This window comes from Protopterus annectens, chromosome 2.part1 (genome assembly GCF_019279795.1).
Source record: "Protopterus annectens isolate FY-2018-M chromosome 2.part1, PAN1.0, whole genome shotgun sequence".
Classification (NCBI taxonomy): domain Eukaryota; kingdom Metazoa; phylum Chordata; order Ceratodontiformes; family Protopteridae; genus Protopterus; species Protopterus annectens.
Genome location: NC_056729.1, coordinates 69,814,427 through 69,842,141, shown reverse-complemented (window position 1 = coordinate 69,842,141; position 27,715 = coordinate 69,814,427). Strand labels below are relative to the sequence as shown.

The following is a 27,715-nucleotide window of genomic DNA, read 5'->3' as shown; positions in this document are numbered from 1 at the left end:
TGCTGTTACATGTAGTACACAACCAGTACTTGTCAGAAATTCCTGCTGCTCCTTCAGTGTTGCTGTAGGTCTACTTGCAGCCTCCCTGACCAGTTTTTTGTCTTGTCGTTTCATCAGTTTTGGAGGAACGTCCAGTTCTTTGCAACGTCACTGTTGTCCCATATTTTCTCCACTTTTTGATGACTGTCCTCACTGTGTTGCCTGGTATATCCAATGCTGTGGAATTTTTTTTTTGCACCGTTCTCCTGACTGATGCCTTTCAACAATGAGATCCCTTTGATGCTTTGTAAAATCTCTGCAAACTATGGCTTTTGCTCTAGCAGGTAACTGAGTAAATGTCAGGAAAATCCTAGTAGGACAGCTGAACTTTATTTGGGGTTAATCAGTTTCTCTTTAATTGATGGAAGGTGTGTACCCAAGAAGACTGAATGCTGTAATTAAAGCTATAGGTGCTTCAACAAAGTATCAGTTTAAGGGTGTGCACACTTATGCAACCAGCTTATTGCACGTTTTTTATTTTTTCTATATTTTCCTCTAACAGATTTGTTTTTAATTGAATTCTACAGGTTATAGGTCACATTAAAGGTGGGAAAAGTTATGAAATGATTTTTTGTGGTCTCATTTTTTATATTACAAAAAACTGGCATTTTAACAAGGGTGTGTACACTTTTATATATCCACTGTAAGTATAGCTCACGTGCCAGGGCTGTAGCCAGGAATTTCACTCTTTTTTTTGATGGCTCCCATACCGCCCCCCCCCCCCCAAAAAAAAAAAGCCATCTATGATATGACGTAATTATTTAGGCTTAGATACTTGCATACATTTTGAGTTAATGAGACGGAAAATAATTGGTATATTCGTTTTTGAATATTTTTGTTGCTGTACTGTTAAAAATCAGCTGTAAATTGCTTAATGATTAGTAAGGTATTGATTTTTTAAAGAGAGGAAAATATGGATGGCTAAGGGTACTTGACTCCAGTTTATCCAGAAAAGTAGTAAAGATGCAGCAAAAATGTCTGGTAAAACATTTTCATTCATTGTAAAATTTTAATTTTTTCAAGGCTAAAGATATTATTCGACTTTGGCACCTCCATCAAGTCTTGCTTCATTTTGATTACAATTCACAAGACAGTGATTCTATAAAAGACCTACTTCTTCAGTGTTTCATGAATATAAACTACATTAAGAAGGAGGAGGTAAGTAGACATTTTTTGTTTTTTTTTTTTTTTTTTGCCTGCACCACTAGTTTTCATTCTCAGCTTGAGTTTTCCCTGTATTGTAGCACTTACGTGTGGAACTGGCTGGTACTGACATTTACGTGACTTAGTACCATTTGTGAATGTAGGATAAAGTGCATGTGAACATGAGTGACATGCTTCCTCACAGTACAGGATTAATTTCTGATACTTTTGATCTGCAGATTGCTTTATTATTGTTAACTGCTTTCTTTAGGCATTTGTAATATAAATACTGTTGATATCAAATCATAGGTCAGTGAGAACTTTTTATTTGAAATGGTGATATGTGGTGTGACGTCCTCCTCTGGGACAGTAATCAAGGAGCTTCAATCCTCACCACTGACACTGGTGAGGGACATTTATGTGGAACAAAGATACACACAGTGTTTCCAGACGCAGCTCTCTGCACCAAACACAATTTCCCTTAAGAGCACACAGGGAACACACTCAGCCTTGGGGCTGGGTTTCCCTCTCTCTCTCTCTCTCTCTCTCGGTCTGGAAATAAGGCTATCCGCTGACACAGCTGTAGAGTTGAGTCCTAAGCAATGTGTTCCAAGCCAAGTTCTCCACCAGCTTCTCTTTAAACCAGTGCTCTGTGTCCCTCCTCCAGGTAGCTGGCGCACACTTTGAGATTTGATTTTCAAACACACATGCACACACCCTTAGGAAAGGCTGGCAGAGATTTACCAGCTATGGTCCGTTTGACCAGACTGTAAGATGCATACTGCCATGAGAACACTACAAAACCAGCTACTCTAATGTTACCGGGGTGACCAATTATACTGAGTAAAATTAATACTAATAAAAATGGTAGTGTTTGACCATTGCAGCAAGGCTTTTTCAGGAGTGGCCACAGTGCCACCAAGTAAATATAAGTACTCTCAATGGTTAAAATGTTGTCTAAAAGACCAGCCACAGTGAAAAGTTTAAATATATTTAATAATAAAAAAAACATGAAAATACTATATATCTTTTTACAATAAACACCAGAGTTTCATCACAGGAAAAATTAAAACCAACACCGATGGAAAGATTGACACAGAAACACAATACTTAAGTAACTTTACTATATTTTCCTGACTGATGTAAAGAATTACTGTCCCCCTAGTTCACTTAGTAGAGCAAGGCAGGATGAAGTGGGTGAGTGGTCTTGCCAGTTCCAAAACAGAGTAATGAGTGTCACTATCACATCTCTCGTATCTAAAATAATTTCAGTGCTGGCTATAGAATGATATCCCATCTGGGTGCCCACACTAACCTTTTTACTAGAAAGTGAGCAAGAATCTAGCACACGTATTGTCATGCACACACACAGCTTTGCTAAGAAGTGTTCTAGCATCTGGAAGCTATAAAATCATTTCAAAAACTTGCATCCTTCCAGGGTTGCAAGTAGTTTACCGGATTCCTAGTCCTAGTTTTCACAGGCATTTTGTCTCTGGCTGTAGTCAGAGCTGTAAGGTGCAGTCTTTGTGGCTTAAGCCAGATAATTTAATTTCAGACTATTTTTCAAAGTTAGCTGGACTGAGATTAACCTCTCTTCTCTTCCAGTATCCTAACAATATATTAATTTCAACAGTTACAATACGGTCTGACATACAGATATATTTCTTTTCTGTCTGTCAGGACTCACTGTTGGTACTTTTTCTTTTTTTTAACACAAGCAACTTTACATATACATTTTCAATACAAGCACCTGTACAAATCAGTTTGATATAGAAATTCTTTATGAAACTCCAGCTAGCTGTACTGGCATATGTCACACATCCACTGCCCTACTTCTGGCATAGTTGGTAATACCTCACATCTTCACATCTGTCCCCCTTTTGAAGACTCAAAGCTAGTTTTTCAAGTGACCTCTGAGAAACATGGCATGAGGGACATGAGGCTCTCTGGGAGTCCATCTGCATTGGCATTGCAGACCCCACTACGGTGTTGCACTGTCATGTCATATGCCTGCAGCCCTAGGCTCCACTTTAGTAACTTGGCATTTTGCTGGCTGGTTTGATGAAGTCATAGATCCCCCTCAGACTCCTCCTTCCATCCACTGCAAATACTCAGCACCAGGACCTCCCTATTATGGTAAGGCTTCATCATGTTAACGTGGTGCAGTTTGTGTCCCTGCCTAGCAGTTCTACCGTGTAGTTAACATCAGTGTCCTAGCTTACTACTTTGAAGGGTCTCCCCCAAGCTACCTTCAGCTTATTGTGTGTGACAGGAATGAGCACCATAGCCATCTGTCCCACAGCATACTCTCGGGCTTCAGCATTCCCTTCATACCAGATCTCTTTCTGCTGTTGGACTCCTGCCAGGTTCTCCTAAGCCTTGTCCTGAGGTTTAGGGCATATACTGCAGTAGACTCCTTGTGGGATTCGCACTTGCCCTCTCACTCATCACAAATCAGATGTAAAGGCCCCCTTACCCTATGCCCATACAGCAACTCACAGGGTGTGGATTCCTGGGGTACCTCTCTGTATGCAAACAGCAGATGTTGCAATTATTTGTCCCACTCTCTCAAACTGGTTTGCAAATGCCCGCAGCATAGTCTTTGGTGTAGGGTTTAACCCCCGTACCACAGTGGGGTGGTAGGGGGTCTTTAGGTGCTTCACCCCACAGCACTCCCAAAGACAAGTCAGCAGGTCTGACATGAAATTGGCACCTCTGACTGTCAGTATTTCTCTTGGGAAACCTACCCTGCTGAAAATCTGGAACAACGCATTTGCCACCTTCTCTGACTCGATGGAGGACACAGCAACTGCCTCAGAGTGTCTAGTAGCATAATCTGCTACCACTGGGATATACTTCTTCCTGTGGAACTTTGGGTGCTCTGAGGCTCCACAACAGCCATAGCTACCCTCTGAAATATCTCCTCAATCCTTGGCAAAGGCATCAAAGGAGCTTTGACCTTGTCTCCTGCTTTGCCTACTTTCTGGCACTGCTCACTGGTCCTGCAGTACCCTGTTACATTCCTTGCAATCCCAGGGCAATAAAAGTTCTGCATAATACGTCTCTTGCTACGCTTTATGCCTATATGACCTGCAAAAGGAATGTCATGGGCTATGGATAGAAGTGCCAGGTGGTAGGCTGTGGACATTACCAACCACTGTATTTATCTCATCCTCTAGTTCGTCCTTAGCAATCCACTCTCTGTATAGTAACCCTTTGTTCCAGTATACAGACTCACCTTTTTCTTGAGAATTAGGTGCCTCCTTAGCTACCTCCCTCAAGCCTCTTAGTGTAGGGTCCAAGAGCTGAGATTTTCTTAACTCTACCTTTGTGAGGCTTCCCAACTCCCCTTCTACAGGAAGTCTGGTATCCTCTGACAGCAGTGCCTTACTGCCAGCCTGGGTACTATCACTTTGCCTCTTCCCTTGGACAGAGTGACTGCAAGGGAACATCAGTACCTACCAGCAGCTGTGGCTCACCTTCAGGCTCACTGCTACTGGGTAGCTCCCTCCCTGAAATAGCCACCTCACCAGCCCTGGCTTTAGGTATGGGGTATGTCTGGGTCTCCCCTAGGCTACAAGCCCCACATGTCTGTCTCCAAGGCCAGCTGCATATAACTGTGCATGCATACAAGGTACTACATTATCAAATCATTCCCCATGAAGACCTCTACAGGGATAGCCTCAAACACACCTACTTGCTTGCTTCCTTTTCCACCTTCCATTTTAAGGTGAACCCTGGCCAAAGGCATTTGGAATGGGGTCCGTTCTAAAGCTCTGACTGGAGTGGACTGCCCAGACAAGTACTGCTCCTCTTTAACCACTGCAGGCTTGACAAAGGCTGTCAGAGGTGCTCTCTCTTATCAATGGCCTGTTTTCCATCCACTAAGATAGGATATGAACCCCAGTGATAGATACCCTGTTGTCTCCAGGCAACTTACCGCTGGCATACTGTTGATGTCCTTCATGGATGCATCTGCAGTCATAACAAGTGGGTTGTCCTGTCGTCAGGCAGCCCTTCAGTCGGCCGGATTCCAAAGTCCGGGTCCGGCTTCGGCTGATGTTGCACTCCACCCGACGTCATCTCTGTTGGTCTTCGGGTATAAAGGCATCAGCCGACGCCATTTTCCTCAGTCTTTCTTGCGCGGCGTAAGCAGAAGCTGTTCGCAAGTGCCGGTCGGTCGGATCCAGAGATTACTTCTACCGAATACTACTTCGAAGACTTCTAAAGCTAAGTACTCTTTCTTGCCTCAGCCGATGTCAGAAAAAGTTAACAATTGTTTAAACTGTGGGAAACAAATACCTCATAAAGATTTCCACTCTTACTGTCTGCCTTGTTTAGGCCCAGCCCACGACGTAGCAGCCTGTTCGGCCTGTGCTTCTTTCAACCGACGAACGCTTAGGCGTCGGTCGGAGTTTGCAGAACAGTTTTTCGGTTCTGATTTTGCGTACATTATGCCATCGGATCCTCCGACTACCCAATCTAGCAAAAAACGCAAAGATAAAGACCGACACTTTCGGGTCCGCGGTTTCGGCCGAAACCATGGTCAAGCAAACTGCGAGTGTCTCTGTTTCAGCCGAAACCGAGAAAACTGAACAAAGTACAGCTGAACCTATTCCTACAACTGAGGCCCCTGCTACAACTCTTGCAACGACCTCAGAAATTTTACCCACTACGGTGGTTGACTTATCAGACACCATCCCCTTGGATGTTTCTACCCCAGCACGTGGTGCTGCTAGGCCTCCAGCAGCCATGTCCATTAAGGCCTTCGCCAGGGCTAAAGCAGCCAAGACTACTAAAACAGTGCCTGTTAAACCACCCACATCCAGGCCCTCTTCTAGTTCTCAAATGCTTACTTTGGCAGAAGATTTAATTTCTTTAATTAGAGGATCTCAATCTCACCCAGACAGGGCCTCTCAGCCCCCAGAGAAGAGACCTAGGGCAGAGCCCCCCTTGCCAGTGTCCTCTGATGATTCTGCTGATGAATCAGACATAACTGACCAGCCAGAGGCTCCCTTCTCCAATTTTGAAGATTCTGATGCTGAAGAATCCATCCCAGCTGCTTCCCCACCAGAAGAATTCTCCTTTGGGGAAACCTTGCATGCCATGCGAGAACAGTTCTAATGGCAGCAACAGGATTTTTCAGACTCCAGAAAAAGACTTAGGACTTTTCTGCATCTCCCACAGCACAGGCGCTTAGCTATACCCCCTGTTCTCTGTGTGGTGGATGATGCTTTCAATGATCTTTGCTCCGCTCCAGATTCTTTACCCCCAACCGCTGCCAAACCGGACAGATTTTACAGGGTGCCAGATACTCATCACCACCTTTACAAGGCTCCACTTGCAGACCCAGAAACTATATCCCAGGGCCCCAAGGCAGTAGCCGACCATAGCTAAAAATCCTATTCCTTCTGGAACGGAAGCAACGTCATTAGACAGATGGGGTAAAAGGTCTACACTTCAGCTACTCTCTCAGCTAGAGCTTTAAACTGTCAGTTTCACATGATACAATACCAAGAGTTTATGCTGGATCAGTTAACTAAAAACTAACCACTGATGAATCTCTTGATAAGAAATATGTATTAGAGATGGTAAATAACATACAACAGGTTAGCAACCATTCCTTAAAATGTGGCTATGATGCACTGGAGGCTTCATTTAGATCAGCCATGACAGGCACAGTGATAAGAAGGCATGCATGGCTAAAGGAACAAGCTTTACCGGATCATGTTAAAGCTAAGTTGCTAGATGCTCCTATGGACAAGACAAGTTTGTTTGGTACATCTGCCCAGCAGGTTATGAAGAAAATGGAAGAAAAGGCAAAATCAGTTCAAACTGTTAAAGATTTCTTGCAGGTTCAACCCCAAGGTTTAGCAGGAACTGGCCTGCCAAAAATTGGTCCTTTCCTGACTCCACAAAATTTCAAAGGGGCAGGAATAGACGTTCCAGAGGCAGAAACCAATCCAGAGGAGGTGCCTACAGAGGAAGACAGTGGCAAGGTAACAACAGAGGCACAGACACAGCCACTGCCACTACATCAACACAACCACAGTGACTTAACCCTAAATCCGCCTACCAGGGAACAAATAGCAGCTCCTCTAGGCGGAAAGTTAACCTTATTTTCAAAGAACTGGCACTACATAACAAAGGACAAGTGGATTTTACAAACCATAGATCAAGGTTACCGGTTTCACTTCCACACTTTACCAGTCAAAAGAGGAATGCCAAATCTACCTCCAAATCAAAAACAGAGGCTCTACCAGATAATGGAGTTAGCAAACATGAGAGCTGTGGAAAGAGTGCCAACAGCAGAGCAAGGAAAGGGGTTCTATTCCAGACTATTCCTAGTTCCAAGAAAGGAAAAAGTTGGAGACCAATTCTCGACCTGTCCACCTTAAATACATACATCATTGTCCCAAAATTCAAAATGCTGACCTTACAGCAACTTCTTCCATGCTGGGCAAGGAGTCTTGGCTGGTAACTCTAGATCTCAAGGAGGCATACCTGCACGTCCCCATTCGACCAATCTGCAGAAGATACCTCAGATTTCTTGCAGGATCAGAGCACTATCAATTCTCAGCATTGCCTTTTGGCTTATCTACTGCCCAGAGTATTCACAAAATGCCTGGCATCAGTAATCGCCCATTGCAGACTTCAGGGAATTCAAATTTACCCATACCTGGACGACTGCCTGCTACAAGGGGACAACAAAAGCAAGCTGACAACAGATTTACAAAGGGTCATTTACTTGCTACAAGCACTGGGATACACAGTCAATTTACAAAAGTCAAGGCTGATACCATCCCAAACAAGGACATTCTTGGGCGGAATTGGACACAGTAAAACAAATGGCATTCCTGACTACAGAAAAACAAAAAGAACTCCCTCTATACTTCTTGGCACTAACAAAACTGAACAAGTTAACAGCAAGAAAAGTACTGCAGGCCTTGGGCTTCATGGCATCATGCATAATCTTGGTTCCATTTGCCAGACTACATATGAGAAAACTACAGTGGTACCTAAAGAATTTGTGGTCCCAACACAGACACAGTCTAGAAACAGAAATCCCACTAATTCCATGCTTAAAACAGGAGTTCCTATGGTGGGCTCAGGCATGCCAGTCAAACCCAGGCCTACCCTTTCGCAGATGTCAAGCAAGCCAGACCATCACAACAGACGCTTCAGACCTAGGATGGGGGGCCCACATGCTGGACAAATGCGTGCAGGATTGTGGACACAGGATCAACTTCAACTGCACATCAACCTAAAAGAAATGCTGGCAGTAAAACTGGCAATCCAAAAGTTCAAACCATTTCTCAAAGAGGGCCAGTTGATGATAAGGACAGACAACACCACAGTCATGTGGTACATCAACAAACAGGGAGGCACTCATTCATACCCCCTATGCAGAATGACCTTGGAGCTGTGGACCTGGCACTCAGCTACAACATCCAGTTACAGGCAATATTTGTACCAGGGAAAGACAATACCCTAGCAGACATATTAAGCAGAACCACTTCGGATGCCCACGAATGGAAGCTTCAGGCCGACATCTTCAAGACCATCTCAAAGAAATGGGGAATGCCACAGATAGACCTATTCGCATCACCTCTCAATCACCAGCTCAAAAAATTCTGCACAAGGACATTCCACCCATTAGCATGGAAAGTGGATTCACTCTCTTTCAACTGGAAAGGCTTAACAGCATATGCATTCCCGCCTCTTCCTTTGATACACAAGGTACTACTGAAAATCAAGGAAGAACGCCCAAGGATAATCCTGATAGCTCCAAACTGGCCAAGACAACACTGGTACCCACTACTGAGGAGCTTGTCTCCGAACAATATGTGGACAATTCCCCTGATGCCTTTGATGTTAACGCAGAACAACTACAGCATCATACATCCAAACCTAAAAACCTTGCAACTGACTGCATGGAACATCACATAACAGCAGCTATTCCAGAACTTTCCCAAAGAGTTAGACATTATTCTTGAAGCACGCAGACCTTCAACAAGAAGGAACTATGCTGGAAAATGGAAAAGGTTTGTCATCTGGAGTACGGAAAGAGGAAAAGATGTGTCAAACATAGATATGCCTAACATTCTGGAGTATCTGGCCGAACTTCTTCATTCAGGCCTGTCCTACTCCTCCATCAAGATACATGCATCAGCTATTTCAGCAGAATACAGCTTTGATACACCTGTTTTTCGCACCCTTTGCTCAGGCAATTCCTCAGAGGAATCAAGAATGTAAAACCTCCAAGGAAACCACCATTACCAGCTTGGGATTTAAACTTTGTGCTAGAAAAGTTGACACTAGCACCCTTTGAACCAGCAGCAACAGCAGACCTACAACACCTGTCACGGAAAACTGCTTTCCTACTGGCAATTACTTCAGCAAGGAGGGTTTCAGAACTACAGGCCTTAATGGCAGTGCAACCCTTCCTAATCTTCCACCAAGATAGAGTGTCCATCAGGACTAATCCTACATTTATGCCTAAGGTGGTATCCAGAGTGTCTTTAAACCAGGCAATCCACCTACCTACCTTCTTTCCCAACCCACAAAACAGAGGGGAAAGAATACTGCATACCTTGGATTACATAGACAGCTACGCTACTACTTGGACAGAACAAAAAATAGCAGAAAGACTGACCAACTATTTGTAGCCTATGCAACAGGAAGGGAAGGAAAAGCTATTTCCAAACAGACAATCTCCAAATGGATAGGAAATTGCATACGATTCTGTTACTCCTTCCATGGAAAACCAATTCCACAGAACATAAGACCTCATTCTACAAGGGCAACAGCCACTACCACAGCCTTCTTACGAGGAGTGGCAACCAAAGACATTATTGAGGCGGCTACTTGGACCTCCGTGCATACATTTGCCAAGCATTATAATTTGCCTCTATATTCCAGATCCCGAGCAGGGTTTGCCACTGCTGTACTGCAAGGGATCCTAAACACACCATAATCTACTTTTATCCTCCTCACCTAGTTGGCTATGGTATTCTACCCACTTGTTATGACTGCAGGTGCATCCATGAAGGACATAGTACAGTTTTGTACCTACCATAAATGTAGATGTCCGAACTGGATAGCATCTGCAGTCAGGATTACCCTCCCTCCATCCCTCTGTGGTACTCCTAGGTTGTTTACCCTTCTAATAGCTAGCTGTTGGGAGTCTTTATGGTGTATTTGTTTGTGTATATGTACATACTTGCTTATTGTTGTGTTTACCTCTATCTATTTGGAAACATTGGCATCTATCCAAATTTTAGCCTGCAAGAGGGCTACTGGCATCTGGGGCAAGAAACACTGAGGAAAATGGCGTCGGCTGATGCCTTTATACCCGAAGACCAACAGAGATGACGTCGGGTGGAGTGCGACATCAGCCGAAGCCGGACCCGGACTTTGGAATCCGGCCGACTGAAGGGCTGCCTGACGACAGGACAACCCACTTGTTATGACTGCAGATGCTATCCAGTTCGGACATCTACATTTATGGTAGGTACAAAACTGTACTTTCCCACTTGCTGGCTCCTCTATCTCTTGTTCCCCAACTTACTTCCGTGAACATCTGTATGCTACACGGCCCCATTGGTTTCATTTAAAGCATCTAACCATTGATCCTGGCCGTGTACTTGAACTAGTGGCTTCCCCTTTACTGGTGGACTCTGTTGGGGTGGTTTAGGCTGCATACCATGTGTTCCCTTAAACCTGTGCACAGCACTGGGTACCCCTTTCTTGTGTAGTGATGCTCTGCTTGCTAAGTAGAGATCCCCTTTTTCCCCAGCTCATCTGCCGAGTTACATTCCCAGTCTGCCAACCAGATTCTCGTGTCCTCAGGCAAAGTGTTAAGGGCTTGTTCCTTCACCAAAAGGTCTGCCAGCATTTCAGAAATGGTGACCTGCCACCCACTCATCCACATATGAAAATAAGTGCTTAACTCCGCAGTATAATCACATATACTTTCATCTGCCTTGTGTCTATGCTCATGAAACTTTGTTCTGTAAGCTACAGGTGTTAACTTAAAACATTTCAATAAACATTGTTTAACTTTATCATAGTTTAAGTCATCAGTATCAGACAGTTCAGAAACAGCAGATCTGATATTGTCAGTTTTTTTTATCTCTTCTCACATATGGGTCTGGATCCAATGACTCTGCCATTACTATGCTCGTGGCAACCAAAAAGCTCAATGGATAACCTCCCCTTACTCACAATGCATCTGTGCCTGTTATAGATCTTAAAGTCACCATTTGCATTAGACAAAATGATTGGTAAACCATTAGTAACAGCCCTTTCAGGTGGGTTCAATGCTTCCAGTTCCTGTTCACACTCTGATGGGATTTGTTGTTGCTGTACCCTACAAAAAAAGAGTTATTAGGGTTTGGATTTCTAGAAGAAGCCTGATTATTACTAGCAGTAGGTGCAACAATATTTGCATCCTTATTGTTTTCATGTCTCTCCTTGTTTCTATTATCACTTTAAAGGCCGTTGGCCTTCAGTATTAGAACTGTCAAGATTGTTATTAGGGGGGCATTCCATTTCATCCCCATCTGAGTATGTGACCAAATCATCCACATTAACAGTCTGTTTATTACTACTTAACTTAGGGAAGGCCTTCTCATTTGAGTAAGCCAACCTGTCTCTATGTAGTTTTTTTGATTTGTTGGTTTTAATTTTTACCAAATAGGTATCAATGCTTGAAAAGATGCGTGCATAATCAAAAGTGAATTTAGAAAAAGCAACATGAGACTTGATTTCTTCATCTAAAACACATACTTCTTTTGTTAAGTTGTCTATACACAAAGAATAGTGTTTAACTAATAACTCAACTAATTGCAAGCCTTGTTTCTGAAAGAGACACTTCAAATCTAACAGAAATTCAACACTATCGATAATGCTAGATGGTGTAAAAGCACTCCTAAGCCTCTTCGGGACCAGCCCTTCATTCAAGCATTGTTTAAAATAAGCTACCGAGCTGCAATTTAGTAGTTTAAAAGTTTTACATCAAGCAATTTTAGCTTGTCAGTCACTGAAGCAGAGTCCTTTATGAGCACAGAGCTGTCCGGCACCGGGCGGAGCGCGTCTGAGAAAGGTTTTGGAAAACAAAAAATGTCACCTGTATTCCTGATCCAGTCTGAAATAGACGCGGCACCCATAAGCGCTTCCTGACCGCCAGTGTTCAAATTATTAGTATCCGCCAAACCGTTAGACGATCCTGTCCCTAAAAGTCTATCAGAACAAGCAGTACTCCTTAACGGTTGAGCTGGAGGATAGAGCTCACAGAGTCCCTGAGTGCACGCCAAAGGCCAGGTGAAGAGCCATTATTTCCCGATGTAACAGGAACCTGAGTCTGGCGGTTCCTTTCAAAACAGTCCAAGCGTGCATTAACGCGGTCAATTTTTTCCGTAAGGGACAACAGCAGTTTAGGTAGATCCAAATTGTCAGTGTTAGCTGAACCAAACAAGTTAGGGCTAGAAGGGCTCTCGGTAGGTACCAAAGCCATATGGAACAGACAAAATACCAAAAAAGCAGAAGACAAACGAGCGAACAAAGCTCCAGTCCACCAAGAACACAAGCCCAAAGGTTCCTTAACGCTGCTTTTATTATTTTGCACAGGTAAAGCAGCGTTTCGCCACAAACACAGTGTGGCTTCTTCAGAGGAATTTTTAAAGAATACAAAGAGTACCTCCTTTTATAGGAGTTACTAATTACTTAATTAGTAAGCTTAATTAAAAGCTTAGTTAAAAGACAGACACAATAACCTCGCCTGCTGTTACATTTACCCTTAGAATTGCATTCAAAGTGCAATAAACAATTGTTTTGCACATCAAAAGCATATGTTATGCACACTAAACACAATAAAACATGTAAATAGTCTAAAACAAAAAGTATATAATAACAATATATCAAGAAAATATATAATATAACAAATAAAAGTATAAACATGTTTTTAAAAGGACAACACAATTTACTCTAGCTAACTTCAGGCTATCAAAAGACCCTTTTGTAATGCAATAAAGAAAGTCAAATCACTAAAAATTAGGAATTACAACAATGCTAACTGCACAGGCTTACTCTGCCTAGAATGCAATCTATAATGTATCTGACTAACTAGTTCATATACATTAAAAATACTTAAAAATAGTTCCTCTTCCTTGAATGAAATGAATACTTGTTCAAGTAGAATTAGGGGTTATTTCAGGGACCTGTTCATAAGTGGTAGAATTGACATGGACACTTTTAAATACATTGATATTTTGAATCCTAAAACACCTGTCATGTTTGGTATACCCAAAGTCCACAAAAATTTGGCCAACCCTCCAATGAGAGCATTAATAGATGGTAGGTCATCTGTCTCATACCCTTGCTCCAAGTACATTGACTTTTTGCTTTCTAAGTATGTAAAACTCATCCCGAGCATTTGCAAAGACTCCTGGTCTTTTTATTCCAACTGGAAGGGGTTACAATAGAAGAGACTACTAACTTTCTTACCATCGGCGTCGACCTATACACATCTATTCCCCACCAGGAAGGGATCGAATGGGTTGAACTTCTTCTACTTGAGTTGGGTGCCCCTAAGAATGACATTAACAATGTCACTGAGCTATTGGATATCATCTTGTCTTCAAACTTTTTTGTGTTTGATAATGAAGTCTTCGTTCAGAAACAGGGTGTAGCTATGGGCTCACCCTGTGGTGCAGCTTTGGCCAATTTATTTATGGCCTATTGGGAAAGGCACTTCTTACTCAGTAACAAAGATTGGAACGATAAGATCTCATTTTATACACACTTCTTAGACGATGTGTTCATTTTATTTAAGGGTGACTCATTAAGGGCTCACTCCTTTGTTGAGTATTTGAACTTAACAACAACTTTTTTAAAATTCACTTACCGATTTGAAACTGACTCAATTGACTATCTTGATGTCAGCTTGTCAAGGCTTCCGACATCTGACAAGCTTAAAGCGGTTACTTTTAGGAAGGCTACTTATGTGAATTCGTTCCTTCATTTCACTAGTTCCCACCCACTAAAACAAAAAAGAGCCATCGTGAAAGGCCAACTAGTGAGGGCGGCAAGAATGTGCAGTGAGGTGTGTAATTTCCAGTCCGAAGTGACTAGCTTGAAGGTGTATTTTTTACATCGTGGGTATCCATTGGGGCTGGTGGATGATCTTATTAATGAGGTGTCCACTAAGAGAAGGGAAGGTTTATATGAACCCCTTCTTCCAGTATCACCCATAGTTGAAGTAGCCCCTGAGCATACAGCTAGTGACATTCCATGTATGTCACTTTTTTGTGCCACAAGTTTTGTTTCTGAAAATACACCACAGGAATTTGGGTGTAGCTTTGTTATGACATCCAACATAAATTCTGATGCTATTTTGGGCATTTTAATGAAGAATTGGTATTTTATTTCTACACATGCGTTGTTGTCTGACAAATTAGGGGAAAAACCCTGTGTTGTTTTTAGGAGAGGGAGAAATATGAAGGACTTATTACAATGCGTTTCTTTAGGTGACTCCTTTAATAGGATTAAGGGGTCATTCCCTTGTGGTATGTGCAATTGGTGCAATCTTATCAAGTCAGGTACCTCATTTGAGGTTTCAGATAGGAAATATTTTATTAAGTGTAGGATCTGTTGTGATACGAAATCTATAATCTACCTGGCCTTTTGCACATGCTGTCCTGCTTTCACGTCGGTAAGACGGATAGAAAGTTTAAGGAGCGCATATACCAGCACCATTATGCAATCAAAATAACAAATGTGAAACGCACTGGCTAAGCATGTATTTAATAACCCGGGCCATGCATTTTCGTTTATGGGTATTGACCATGTGGCTCCCTCTATTAGAGGTGGTCCTACTTCCATTTTACTTGAAATACGTGAATTGTTGTGGCAGCTAAAACTACACTCTTTTAATACACCGGGGCTAAATGAAAGTTGTAATATAGCCCCAGTGTTAAAGTATAAAGCATATCTGAGATGACATTCAGTAAATTGAAGACGTCTCTTAATGAATACTCACCTATTTGGCTCGTCAGCTTCCAGTATTGTCAGTACTGCCTGTTTTTACACACAAAAAAAAAGCCTTTAATATAAACCATTTTGTGTATAGTCAGTATTTACATTTTCTATTTTTAAGTATTTTTAATGTATATGAACTAGTTAGTCAGATACATTATAGATTGCATTCTAGGCAGAGTAAGCCTGTGCAGTTAGTATTGTTGTAATTCCTAATTTTTAGTGATTTGACTTTCTTTATTGCATTACAAAAGGGTCTTTTGATAGCCTGAAGTTAGCTAGAGTAAATTGTGTTGTCCTTTTAAAACATGTTTATACTTTTATTTGTTATATTATATATTTTCTTGATATATTGTTATTATATACTTTTTGTTTTAGACTATTTACATGTTTTATTGTGTTTAGTGTGCATAACATATGCTTTTGATGTGCAAACCAATTGTTTATTGCACTTTGAATGCAATTCTAAGGGTAAATGTAACAGCAGGCGAGGTTATTGCGTCTGTCTTTTTAACTAAGCTTTTTTAATTAAGCTTACTAATTAAGTAATTAGTAACTCCTATAAAAAGGGAGGTACTCTTTGTATTCTTTTAAAAAATTCCTCTGAAGAAGCCACACTGTGTTTGTGGCGAAAACGCTGCTTTTTACCTGTGCAAAATAATAAAAACGCGTTAAGGAACTTTTGGGCTTGTATTCTTGGTGGACTGGAGCTTTGTTCGCTCATATATCTTTTTACAATAAACACCAGAGTTTCAATCACAGGAAAAATTAAAACCAACACCGATGGAAAGATTGACACAGAAACACAATACTTAAGTAACTTTACTATATTTTCCTGACTGTTGTAAAGAATTACTGTCCCCCTAGTTCACTTACTAGAGCAAGGCAGGATGAAGTGGGTGAGTGGTCTTGCCAGTTCCAAAACAGAGTAATGAGTGTCACTATCACATCTCTCGTATCTAAAATAATTTCAGTGCTGGCTATAGAATGATATCCCATCTGGGTTCCCACACTAACCTTTTTACTAGAAAGTGAGCAAGAATCTAGCACACGTATTGTCATGCACACACACAGCTTTGCTAAGAAGTGTTCTAGCATCTGGAAGCTATAAAATCATTTCAAAAACTTGCATCCTTCCAGGGTTGCAATTAGTTTACCGGATTCCTAGTCCTAGTTTTCACAGGCATTTTGTCTCTGGCTGTAGTCAGAGCTGTAAGGTGCAGTCTTTGTGGCTTAAGCCAGATAATTTAATTTCAGACTATTTTTCAAAGTTAGCTGGACTGAGATTAACCTCTCTTCTCTTCCAGTATCCTAACAATATATTAATTTCAACAGTTACAATACGGTCTGACATACAGGTATATTTCTTTTCTGTCTGTCAGGACTCACTGTTGGTACTTTTTCTTTTTTTTAACACAAGCAACTTTACATATACATTTTCAGTACAAGCACCTGTACAAATCAGTTTGATATAGAAATTCTTTATGAAACTCCAGCTAGCTGTACATGTTACACATCCACTGCCCTACTTCTGGCATAGTTGGTAATACCTCACATCTTCACATCTGTCCCCCTTTTGAAGACTCAAAGCTAGTTTTTCAAGTGACCTCTGAGAAACATGGCATGAGGGACATGAGGCTCTCTGGGAGTCCATCTGCATTGGCATTGCAGACCCCACTACGGTGTTGCACTGTCATGTCATATGCCTGCAGCCGTAGGCTCCACCTTAGTAACTTGGCATTTTGCTGGCTGGTTTGATGAAGTCATAGATCCCCCTCAGACTCCTCCTTCCATCCACTGCAAATACTCAGCACCAGGACCTCCCTATTATGGTAAGGCTTCATCATGTTAACGTGGTGCAGTTTGTGCCCCTGCCTAGCAGTTCTACCGTGTAGTTAACATCAGTGTCCTAGCTTACTACTTTGAAGGGTCTCCCCCAAGCTACCTTCAGCTTATTGTGTGTGACAGGAATGAGCACCATAGCCGTCTGTCCCACAGCATACTCTCGGGCTTCAGCATTCCCTTCATACCAGATCTTTTTCTGCTGTTGGACTCCTGCCAGGTTCTCCTAAGCCTTGTCCTGAGGTTTAGGGCATATACTGCAGTAGACTCCTTGTGGGATTCGCACTTGCCCTCTCACTCATCACAAATCAGATGTAAAGGCCCCCTTACCCTATGCCCATACAGCAACTCACAGGGTGTGGATTCCTGGGGTACCTCTCTGTATGCAAACAGCAGATGTTGCAATTATTTGTCCCACTCTCTCAAACTGGTTTGCAAATGCCCGCAGCATAGTCTTTGGTGTAGCGTTTAACCCCCGTACCACAGTGGGGTGGTAGGGGGTCTTTAGGTGCTTCACCCCACAGCACTCCCACAGACAAGTCAGCAGGTCTGACATGAAATTGGCACCTCTGTCTGTCAGTATTTCTCTTGGGAAACCTACCCTGCTGAAAATCTGGAACAACGCATTTGCCACCTTCTCTGACTCGATGGAGGACACAGCAACTGCCTCAGAGTGTCTAGTAGCATAATCTGCTACCACTGGGATATACTTCTTCCTGTGGAACTTGGGGTGGTCTGAGGCTCCACAACAGCCATAGCTACCCTCTGAAATATCTCCTCAATCCTTGGCAAAGGCATCAAAGGAGCTTTGACCTTGTCTCCTGCTTTGCCTACTTTCTGGCACTGCTCACTGGTCCTGCAGTACCCTGTTACATTCCTTGCAATCCCAGGGCAATAAAAGTTCTGCATAATACGTCTCTTGCTACGCTTTATGCCTATATGACCTGCAAAAGGAATGTCATGGGCTATGGAGAGAAGTGCCAGGTGGTAGGCTGTGGACATTACCAACCACTGTATTTATCTCATCCTCTAGTTCGTCCTTAGCAATCCACTCTCTGTATATTAACCCTTTGTTCCAGTATACAGACTCACCTTTTCCTTGAGAATTAGGTGCCTCCTTAGCTACCTCCCTCAAGCCTCTTAGTGTAGGGTCCAAGAGCTGAGATTTTCTTAACTCTACCTTTGTGAGGCTTCCCAACTCCCCTTCTACAGGAAGTCTGGTATCCTCTGACAGCAGTGCCTTACTGCCAGCCTGGGTACTATCACTTTGCCTCTTCCCTTGGACAGAGTGACTGCAAGGGAACATCAGTACCTACCAGCAGCTGTGGCTCACCTTCAGGCTCACTGCTACTGGGTAGCTCCCTCCCCGAAATAGCCACCTCACCAGCCCTGGCTTTAGGTATGGGGTATGTCTGGGTCTCCCCTAGGCTACAAGCCCCACATGTCTGTCTCCAAGGCCAGCTGCATATAACTGTGCATGCATACAAGGTACTACATTATCAAATCATTCCATATGAAGACCTCTACAGGGATAGCCTCAAACACACCTACTTGCTTGCTTCCTTTTCCACCTTCCATTTTAAGGTGAACCCTGGCCAAAGGCATTTGGAATGGGGTCCGTTCTAAAGCTCTGACTGGAGTGGACTGCCCAGACAAGTACTGCTCCTCTTTAACCACTGCAGGCTTGACAAAGGCTGTCAGAGGTGCTCTCTCTTATCAATGGCCTGTTTTCCATCCACTAAGATAGGATATGAACCCCAGTGATAGTCTGATACCCTGTTGTCTCCAGGCAACTTACCACTGGCATACTGTTGTTCCCACTTGCTGGCTCCTCTATCTCTTGTTCCCCAACTTACTTCCGTGAACATCTGTATGCTACACGGCCCCATTGGTTTCATTTAAAGCATCTAACAATTGATCCTGGCCGTGTACTTGAACCGGTGGCTTCCCCTTTACTGGTGGACTCTGTTGGGGTGGTTTAGGCTGCATACCATGTGTTCCCTTAAACCTGTGCACAGCACTGGGTACCCCTTTCTTGTGCAGTGATGCTCTGCTTGCTAAGTAGAGATCCCCTTTTTCCCCAGCTCATCTGCCGAGTTACATTCCCAGTCTGCCAACCAGATTCTCGTGTCCTCAGGCAAAGTGTTAAGGGCTTGTTCCTTCACCAAAAGGTCTGCCAGCATTTCAGAAATGGTGACCTGCCACCCACTCATCCACATATGAAAATAAGTGCTTAACTCTGCAGTATAATCACATATACTTTCATCTGCCTTGTGTCTATGCTCATGAAACTTTGTTCTGTAAGCTACAGGTGTTAACTTAAAACATTTCAATAAACATTGTTTAACTTTATCATAGTTTAAGTCATCAGTATCAGACAGTTCAGAAACAGCAGATCTGATATTGTCAGTTTTTTTTTATCTCTTCTCACATATGGGTCCGGATCCAATGACTCTGCCATTACTATGCTCGTGGCAACCAAAAAGCTCAATGGATAACCTCCCCTTACTCACAATGCATCTGTGCCTGTTATCTCATATCTTGTTTGCTGCTTCGCAAAGATGTGGTCTAAATCTCTAGCACCTGGATTGTCAGGTGACATTTACAATATTTTTTTTTCCTTTTCTTCTTAATTCTTGATTGTGTTTTTGTGTAGTTAACTTCTCATCTCCCCTTTGCCTCTAAACTCTTTTTTTCAGTTGTAACCGCTTTTTTATTAGCTTACTTTCAGTTTCTCTCTCCCTCTTTTCTCCGCTAGTAAACATTTTTTATAGGTTCTCTCCCTTCTCCACTATACCCTCAGTGGTATTCTTACCACTATTGTTAGTAGTTTCTTTTTTCCCTCCCTTTCTTTAAAAAAAAAAAAAAAAACTTTACTGTTTCTTGCTTTTAGTCTCTCGTGTGTGTGTGTGTGTGTGTGTGTGTGTGTGTGTGTGTGTGTGTGTGTGTGTGTGTGTGTGTGTGTGTGTGCGCGCGCACCTGCCATTCCTTTGACCACAGGGCTTTTGATGAAAGGAAGCGTAAACTTATTTTGAGGAGCATGTTACCATCAGTGTTTGAAGAGGCCATTTTTGGTAGTAATCCCATATCTTTGACATCTTCCAAATCAAAATCTTCTCAATTGAGCCCTGCCTCTTCTTTTTCCTCCAAAAGCAGTGACAAAGGAAAAAAGAGGCCTTCCTAGGCTCTGACAGATCTTTCGAAGCAGAGATCCAAGACTTGAAAACTTCCAAAGCTTCTGAATCTGTTACTTGGTCGGAGCCTTCAGTTCCAAGTATTTCTCTATTGGATCAGGCTTCTTTTTGGCTCTGAGTCTGTCGGCTAAGGATAGATCGGATCCGTTGACGTCTGATCCGACAACCAGTCCCTTTAAACCGATTGTGACTCTTCCAAGGACTTGGTACTCCCTGACTATAGACCCTATTCCTTCGAGGGTACTGTCCCCCTTTTTGAGCAGGCCTAAATCCCTGTCAGCATTCTCTTCCCATTCAACCTGGAGCCTTTCTGAACAAGACGTGAAACAAATGGTACAGAAGATCTTGTGGGCGCAGGGCATTACTAAGTCTCCCTCAGCCCTGACCAATAAAAGTTCAAGGTTTATTCAAGCCATCTTCTCATCCACTAACTTCTACGACTTCAGGGGAAGCTTAGTAGTCATCGGATCCGATACACCCAGTGTCTTTCAGCTCTGATCCAAAGATATCTCTTTCATTGGATCAGACCATTACTTTTCGGAGCTGGAGAACTCCCGGAGCCACAGTGAACCTCGCGGACCATGAGTGTGCTCAACTCCCAGACCTTCAGAGCAGTTGATGTGCCTCGGGAAGCAGGTGAGCTCTGCTCCTGTTTCTACCCTGGGTGAGCTGTCTTCTGTGCTTGAGAGGACTCTGTCCCGCAAACATGGCTTGTTGGAGCTGTAGTCCTTCTCCACTCAGGAGCTATCAACTTTTGGGGCGCTGGAGAGGGCTATAGCTGCCAATGCATCTAGAAGGTCACATGCCCCCCTCTGATCCTCAAGCTCATCAGTGCTTCCTGCACACTTCTGACCAGGATGTTCTACAGGGACAGCTGGACCTTAGGTGCCAGGATACCCATTGGGGTACCCCTGCCTCTTCTGAAACTTCCCCAGGGGTACCCACTGAGGAGGTCCCTCGGAAGAAGCCTTGCAGGAGGAAGCATTTGGACTCCGTAGAGGAGTCAACTACTGAGGGCAGTCAACTACTGAGGGCACCAACCTCGATGAGGGAGAAGGATGCCCATGGTCACCTCCTGAGCATGTTTCCTATGGGGAGATCCTAGAGATTTTAAAACCGAGAGGTGACTGGCAGTCCATTAATCCTTCAGCTGAGGACTCTGTATATGTAGTGGCCTTTAGTTTCCAACCATTTACCTCCTGGGTGACTCCTCCTGCCGATGAGCTTATAGGTTAGATCTCTCAGATGTGGGTGATCCCAGATTCCATCAGACCTATTCCCCGGAGACCAAACAAAATAATTATCGCTCCAGCTGAGAAGACTTTTTGGACAAAAGGGGTTGCAATAGATACCATTGTCATGGCAGCGGTGGCGACCAAAAAAGGAAACCATCAGAGGAGAGTGCCACTCTTCATCCTGCTAATAAGAATTCTAGGATGATAGATACAGGAAGCAAGTCTTGTCTTCAGCAACTTTTGCCTTATGATCACTGAACTACCTTTCCAATTTCACCAGGTTGCAAAGGGATCTGATCAAGGAGCTGTCCGACACCCTTGAAGGAGCAATAGCTGAGGGAGCACAAGAGAAGGTGGCTTCCCATTTAGTGACCCTACACTCTGTAGCTAACTCTTCTATGAAGCTCATCGTACATTCAGCTGAAGGAGTGAGTAGTGCGGTGGGTTCTGGCATATTTATGAGGAAGCATGCCTGGATGTGCCTACGTGATTTTTATGGAGCCTTTCTAAGTCTTCGTCTGCCAATGCTCTGTTTGACGGCACATCTGTTTTTGGTCCCAAGGTCAAAGACACATTATCCAGGTGTGAAAAATAAGTTAAGACCCTTTCTGCTGTGGGCATACGTTTTTCTGCCCCTAAGACTTTTACCTTAAGGGTCAGAGAGGTAGTGGTAAAATGTGGTTCAAGAAATCTCAAGGGTCTTGCCACGAAGCATGTAGAGAGTTTTCCCCAGAGGGAGAGGGGTAACAATAATGGAAGATGCTGCCCTCGCTGCAGAGGAGACCTGCAGAATCAAGGGTCCTGAGAATCTTTCTTCAGAAAACCCTTCCAGCTCTTCTGAAGGAGGAGGCCCGATTGCCCAACTCTGGAGGCTATCAGGATCGACTATCCCTGCACTGGAGAGCCTGGCAAAAGATGGCCACTGACATATGGGTGCAGAGAATAAGATCCTGAGGTTACCAAATTCACTTCTCTTATCAACCCCTCCCTCCAACAAAACAATCCCTGACAATTCCACCCAGTCACTCAAATTCCAAAACTGCTAGGAAAAAGAGAGATCCAAGAGGTCCCCCTGAGACCAGAGAGGATTTGGAATTTACTCAAGGTTTGTTTTCATTCCAAAGAAAACAGGAGACTGGAGACCAATTCTGGATCTTGGCAGATTAAATGTCAGTTTGCTGCAAGTTCCGAATGGCCCCGGTTCCGTCCATACTTCCTTTCCTGGAACAGGATGATTGGATGTGCTCCATAGATCTTCAGGATGTATGCTACCATATAAAAATGGACGGGCAATCCGGTAGACACCTACACTTCTGGCTAGGAGCCAGTCATTACCAGTTTAGAGTACAGTCCTTCGGTCTCACTACCGCCCCTAGAGTGTTCAAGAAATGCATGGCAGTGGTTACGGCTCACTTCAGATGACAAGTGTTCCGAGTGTACTGGCTCATATCTGCCCTGACCAGGCATCTACTTATCCATGCAAGAGATTGTCTTTCAAATCTGTACTGAACTAGGTATAACCATAAATTACCAGAAATCACACCTGGACTCTTCTCAAACACTGGAGTTCATGGGAGCACTGCTGGACACTACTCTGATTGTGAAACTTCCACCCTCCAGTGTTGACACTCAGGTGACAAACTCAAAGAAAATCCGAAATAAGAAGGTAGCTGCCTGTTATGTTCTACAGGCTTTAGGATCAGTGGCTGCAGCTACAGTTTTAGTTGTGTTGGCCAGGTTTCACATGCTAATACTTCAGTGGCTTTTAGTTGTTCAATGGTCAGTTATCCACCAAGTGATGTCTCGCCCAATTCTCATAACTGACAAAGAGCCCTTTTCATGTTGGATTTATTCAGCACAGTTGATGTAAGATTGGCCCTTTATTCTTCAGCCACAGGCCACGGAGACCATGGATGTTTCCCCGATGGGGTGGGGGGGAGGCATTATCTGGGGCATTTCAGACTGCTGTTTCTCCAGGACCAGTGACTATTCAATCAGACAAACATGTCTGTGGTCTGGTACATAAACAAGCACGAAGGAACCAGATCATACCCTCTGTGTTGAGAAGCACTCCGAGTGTGTCAATGAGCAGTCTCATCCAACCACTTTCGTACAGCAATGCACATTCTGGGAAAGTCCAACGTGATAGCAGACAAAGCAGATCCATTCTCACGGCTTAATGTGGTCCCTCAAACAGACAGTAGTGGAAGACATTTTCCGCAGATGGGGCCAGCCTTGTTGTGACCTTTTTGCATCCCTCCTAAACAACAAATGCAGCAGCTACTTTGCCCTAATTCCCCCCACCAGGGGACTCACTGAGGAATGCTCTCACACACAACTGGCTTCCTGGTCTGTTGTATGCCTTTCCTCCCATCCACCTGATTCCCAAATTCCTTCAGCAAGTGAACAGGTTGAAGAGGACAGTAATCCTCATTGCCCCATTTTGGCCTCGACAAATCTGGTTTCCCTTTGTCTAGCCTCATTTACAGAAGGAACCCTGGACTCTAGAAACCATTCCAAACCTGGCTCATCCAACTGGAATGATTCATCCCAATGTTCACAACCTCAAACTGATGGCTTGGTTCCTCCACTTCTGTTGATTGCCAGACAACTGATACTCTCCTCACCAGTCCACCATATTTTGATATTCTTCCATAAGTCATCCACTCAAAAGCTTTATAGGAGTAAATGGAAGAGGTTTGTAATTTGGGCTCAACAGCATAATGTAGATCGCTTGACAGCACCTATTCACTCCGTTCTAGAATTTTTAGCTCACCTTTTTAATAATGGGGCAGTTGTGTACAATTAAGGTACAATTAGCTGCCATCTCGGATCTTCACATTGGGAAAGTTAACTTGTCTCTGATTTCCCACAAACTTTGCAAAGCCTTCTTAAAGGGAGCCCATTATTGAGGCCACCTCACAAAGATCCCTCTCCTCCATGGGACCTAAACTTAGTACTACTACTTATTGTTCAGCCCCCGTTTGAACCTGCAGAGACTTGATATAAAATTTCTATCTTGGAAAAAAAAAAACTTTCTAGCTGCCATTACATCTGAAAGATGAATATCAGAAATTCAGGCACTATCCTCCCAGTCTTCGTATGTGATTTTTCATGCAGTCTTTTTGTGTACCAACCCCTCTTGTCTGCCTAAAGTTGTTTCACAGAGTAATATTAATCAGATCATACATTTGCCTGTTTTCTTTCCTAACTTCAGCAACAAAGGCAAATATGTTCTACATTTTTTGGATGTCCATAGGCAATTATATTTCTATTTGCATTGATTAAAGAGTTCCAGAAAGTAAGTCAATTGTTTATTGCCTTTGCAGGCCCTAGGAAAGTCCTACAGGGTATCCAAAGTTACCTTAGCAAATGGCTTTCTGATTACATTTCTTTCATTTACACCAAAAAAGGCATAGATTCTTCCAAACCTGTTTGAGCTCACTCAACCAGGGCCATGGCCACTTTTGCAGTTTTCCAGTCTAATGCCTCCATGGACGAGATTTATGCAACAGCCACATGGGCTAATCATCTTACGTTTATCAGTCATTACAAGTTGGATTTGGTCTCCAGGGGTAGAGCCTTCTTTGGTTTGATGGCTCTGAGAAACATCCTCCCATGAGGACTTGGTCCCATATATAAGGACAAGATGAAAAATTGGCAATATCAGATAAAAAAGTTGTGTACTCACCATAACGTTCCATCTGCATTGTCAATTTTTTCATCTCTCCTCACATTCCCTCCCTCCTAGCCCCCTACCTTTGGGTTTTCTGGTTGGATGGGAAGCATAATTCAGGCCATTTTTATCGCTAATACTACAGAAGTGGTCTCCTTAAAATTTTCAACTTTAAGTTCACTTCCTTTCTTTCTGGGGATACTTCTAGCAAACAAGACTTGAGCTTTTTAGTTGCCACAAGCTTCGTAATGGCCGAGTTGGATCCGATGTATTGGATCTGGACCCATATGTGAGGAGAGGTGAAAAAATCGATAATACAGATGGAATGTTATGGTGAATATATAACTTTTTTACAACTTTACCATGGAGTTAAGAGGGTCAGGAACCGTACCCAGAGCCCTTGGTCAGCATTTTACTGTTTACATACTCTTTCAAATATATGAATGAAACTATCAAAATTATCACACTCTGTAAACTGTGGAAGAAATTTACTGATGTTTATTGCTTCTGGGTTATGGTTATTCCCTTCCCCATTACCTCCACGATCCTGAAGAGTCACCATCTCCCTGTCATGTTGCCACTGTTTCTCATTTTCTTCAGCCTCCAAACACAGCAGTTTCTCATTTTCTTTGACCTCCATATGCCACAGTATCTTTGCAGATTCTAATTCCAAACGTTTGGCCTCCAATTCAAGTTTCTCTTATCTCCAGACGGGGCTTTAAGTCCTCTGAGGAAAAGGTGAACTGTCCTTTTTCTGAGAGCTGCAAATCTCCATTATCAGACTGGTTGTCTTCCTGGTCCATGCCGCAGCTGCGATTAATGCTGAAATAATTTCCTATTTAATCAGATTGGCATGCCCCAGTCCTTTGGCTTCGCACACCTTGGCTAGTTGGTTCTTTGTCAGCTTGCCGTAATACTCTGCTGACAATTTTGCCTGCTTACCCTGACTAAACTAACAAAAAAAAAAGTTTTGTGAAAATGAAACTGTATGTTTATCTTGTGGCTGCTGAGAGTACACATATCTTCAGAGACAACTGCTTACAGGCTACAGAAGTTCAATTAATATCCCAGTAAATCACCAAAAACTGCCAACAGGTCAAAAAGTAACTAAAAAAACCATATGCCAAGACCCTAGAAGAAAACACAGTGAAGCTTACGGACAGGGCGACTTAGTCAAGCCTTGTAGTTGTTGATTTAACAGTGTAGTCCACAGAAATCCACAGGTTAAAAACGCCAAGGAACAAAGCTTTAAAGCTGTTAAAATAGTTTAATCCAAGCATTCGCTTCACAGGAAAAAACACTGAAATCACACTATCGCTCCAAATGCAAGTACATTTTCGTTTCAAAAACTTCCTCAGATGTGGGCTGGTAACTGCATCAGTGCACACACACACACACACACACACACATATATATATATATATATATCAATTAACATTTAAAACCACCTATCTCATGCTGCATAGTAAATGAGGCATAATTGAAAAGTATGCCATGAAAACGTTTAAAGGCACATTCTAAATGCCTTATTTCTTGCATAAAAAGTTTTGTTGACCTAATTGTACTAATGATAGCAAATATCATACCAGTTGTCTAAAAGTTTGCAAACTCTTTGATATAGTCATTTTTATTACTTTAATTTAAACTTTAAAATCTCTAAAACCTTTTAAAACCTTTTCTAAAACAACTTTTAATACATTGCCATCTTGTGGAACAAAGTTGAACTACAGTTTTCTATTATAAAGAATGTATGTTTCTTAGGAATTTCTCTGAACCCAGAACTTATATGGAGTAACTATTGTAATCATGCTTACAAAATTCAGAGAAATACAGTAATAAGCAGCTATCCATGTTAATACAAATATGTTTAAAATGTTAAATAAATAAATGAATAATGTGCAAAATACAAATACTTTAAATTAAACCTTCTAAAAACACTTTAAAATTATTTCAGTTTCTTGACGTCAGTGTAGTTCATCATCTTATGTTGAAAAATATATTGTTGTCATTGACAAACAAAATCTACCTTTCACTAAAAAATTATGAATATTTCTCCCCCGTCTATAAGAAATGCCTAGATTGATGTTCTTCATCTCACATTGCTGCAGTCCTTACACTTGGGTAGTCCGCTGTCCTCGGTCGGCCCGAATATCAAAGTATTAGGCTGACGTCGGTCAAGGCGCTTAAGACTGACATCAGAACGTCAGGGTACAAATGCGCATGACCGACGTCATATCCTCAGTCTTTTTTGCCGCATGGTCCGATGCAGAAGCAGCGTTGCAAGTGCCGTTCGGCGTTCTGAAGGAGTTTCAGACCGAGTCAAAGTTGGCTAAGTACCCCGTTGGGGAATATTTTAGTTTTTTCTTGCCTCAGTGGTTTACCGGATGTCAGAAAAAGTGAATAACTGTATTTCTTGTGGGAAACGGATACCGCATAGAGATTATCATACTTTGTGTATTCCTTGTTTGGGGCCTGAGCACAACGTTGTTGGGTGTCGCTTTTGTGCTAGGTTCAATAAGCGCACTATTGCCGAAGGTTAGATTGTGCCA

At 42.7% G+C, this 27,715-nt stretch overlaps 1 protein-coding gene across 2 annotated transcripts in view; it reads left to right on the top strand.

Annotated features, from left to right (window-relative positions):
* NCAPG2 (non-SMC condensin II complex subunit G2) overlaps positions 1-27,715 on the top strand; it is a 1,874,483-nt gene that overhangs the window by 335,947 nt on the left and 1,510,821 nt on the right. For both annotated transcript variants that reach the window (XM_044062031.1, XM_044062030.1), the window contains exon 6: positions 1,063-1,197. In XM_044062031.1, coding sequence (XP_043917966.1) covers positions 1,063-1,197 — 135 coding nt within the window. The remainder of the gene's footprint in view (positions 1-1,062; positions 1,198-27,715) is intronic.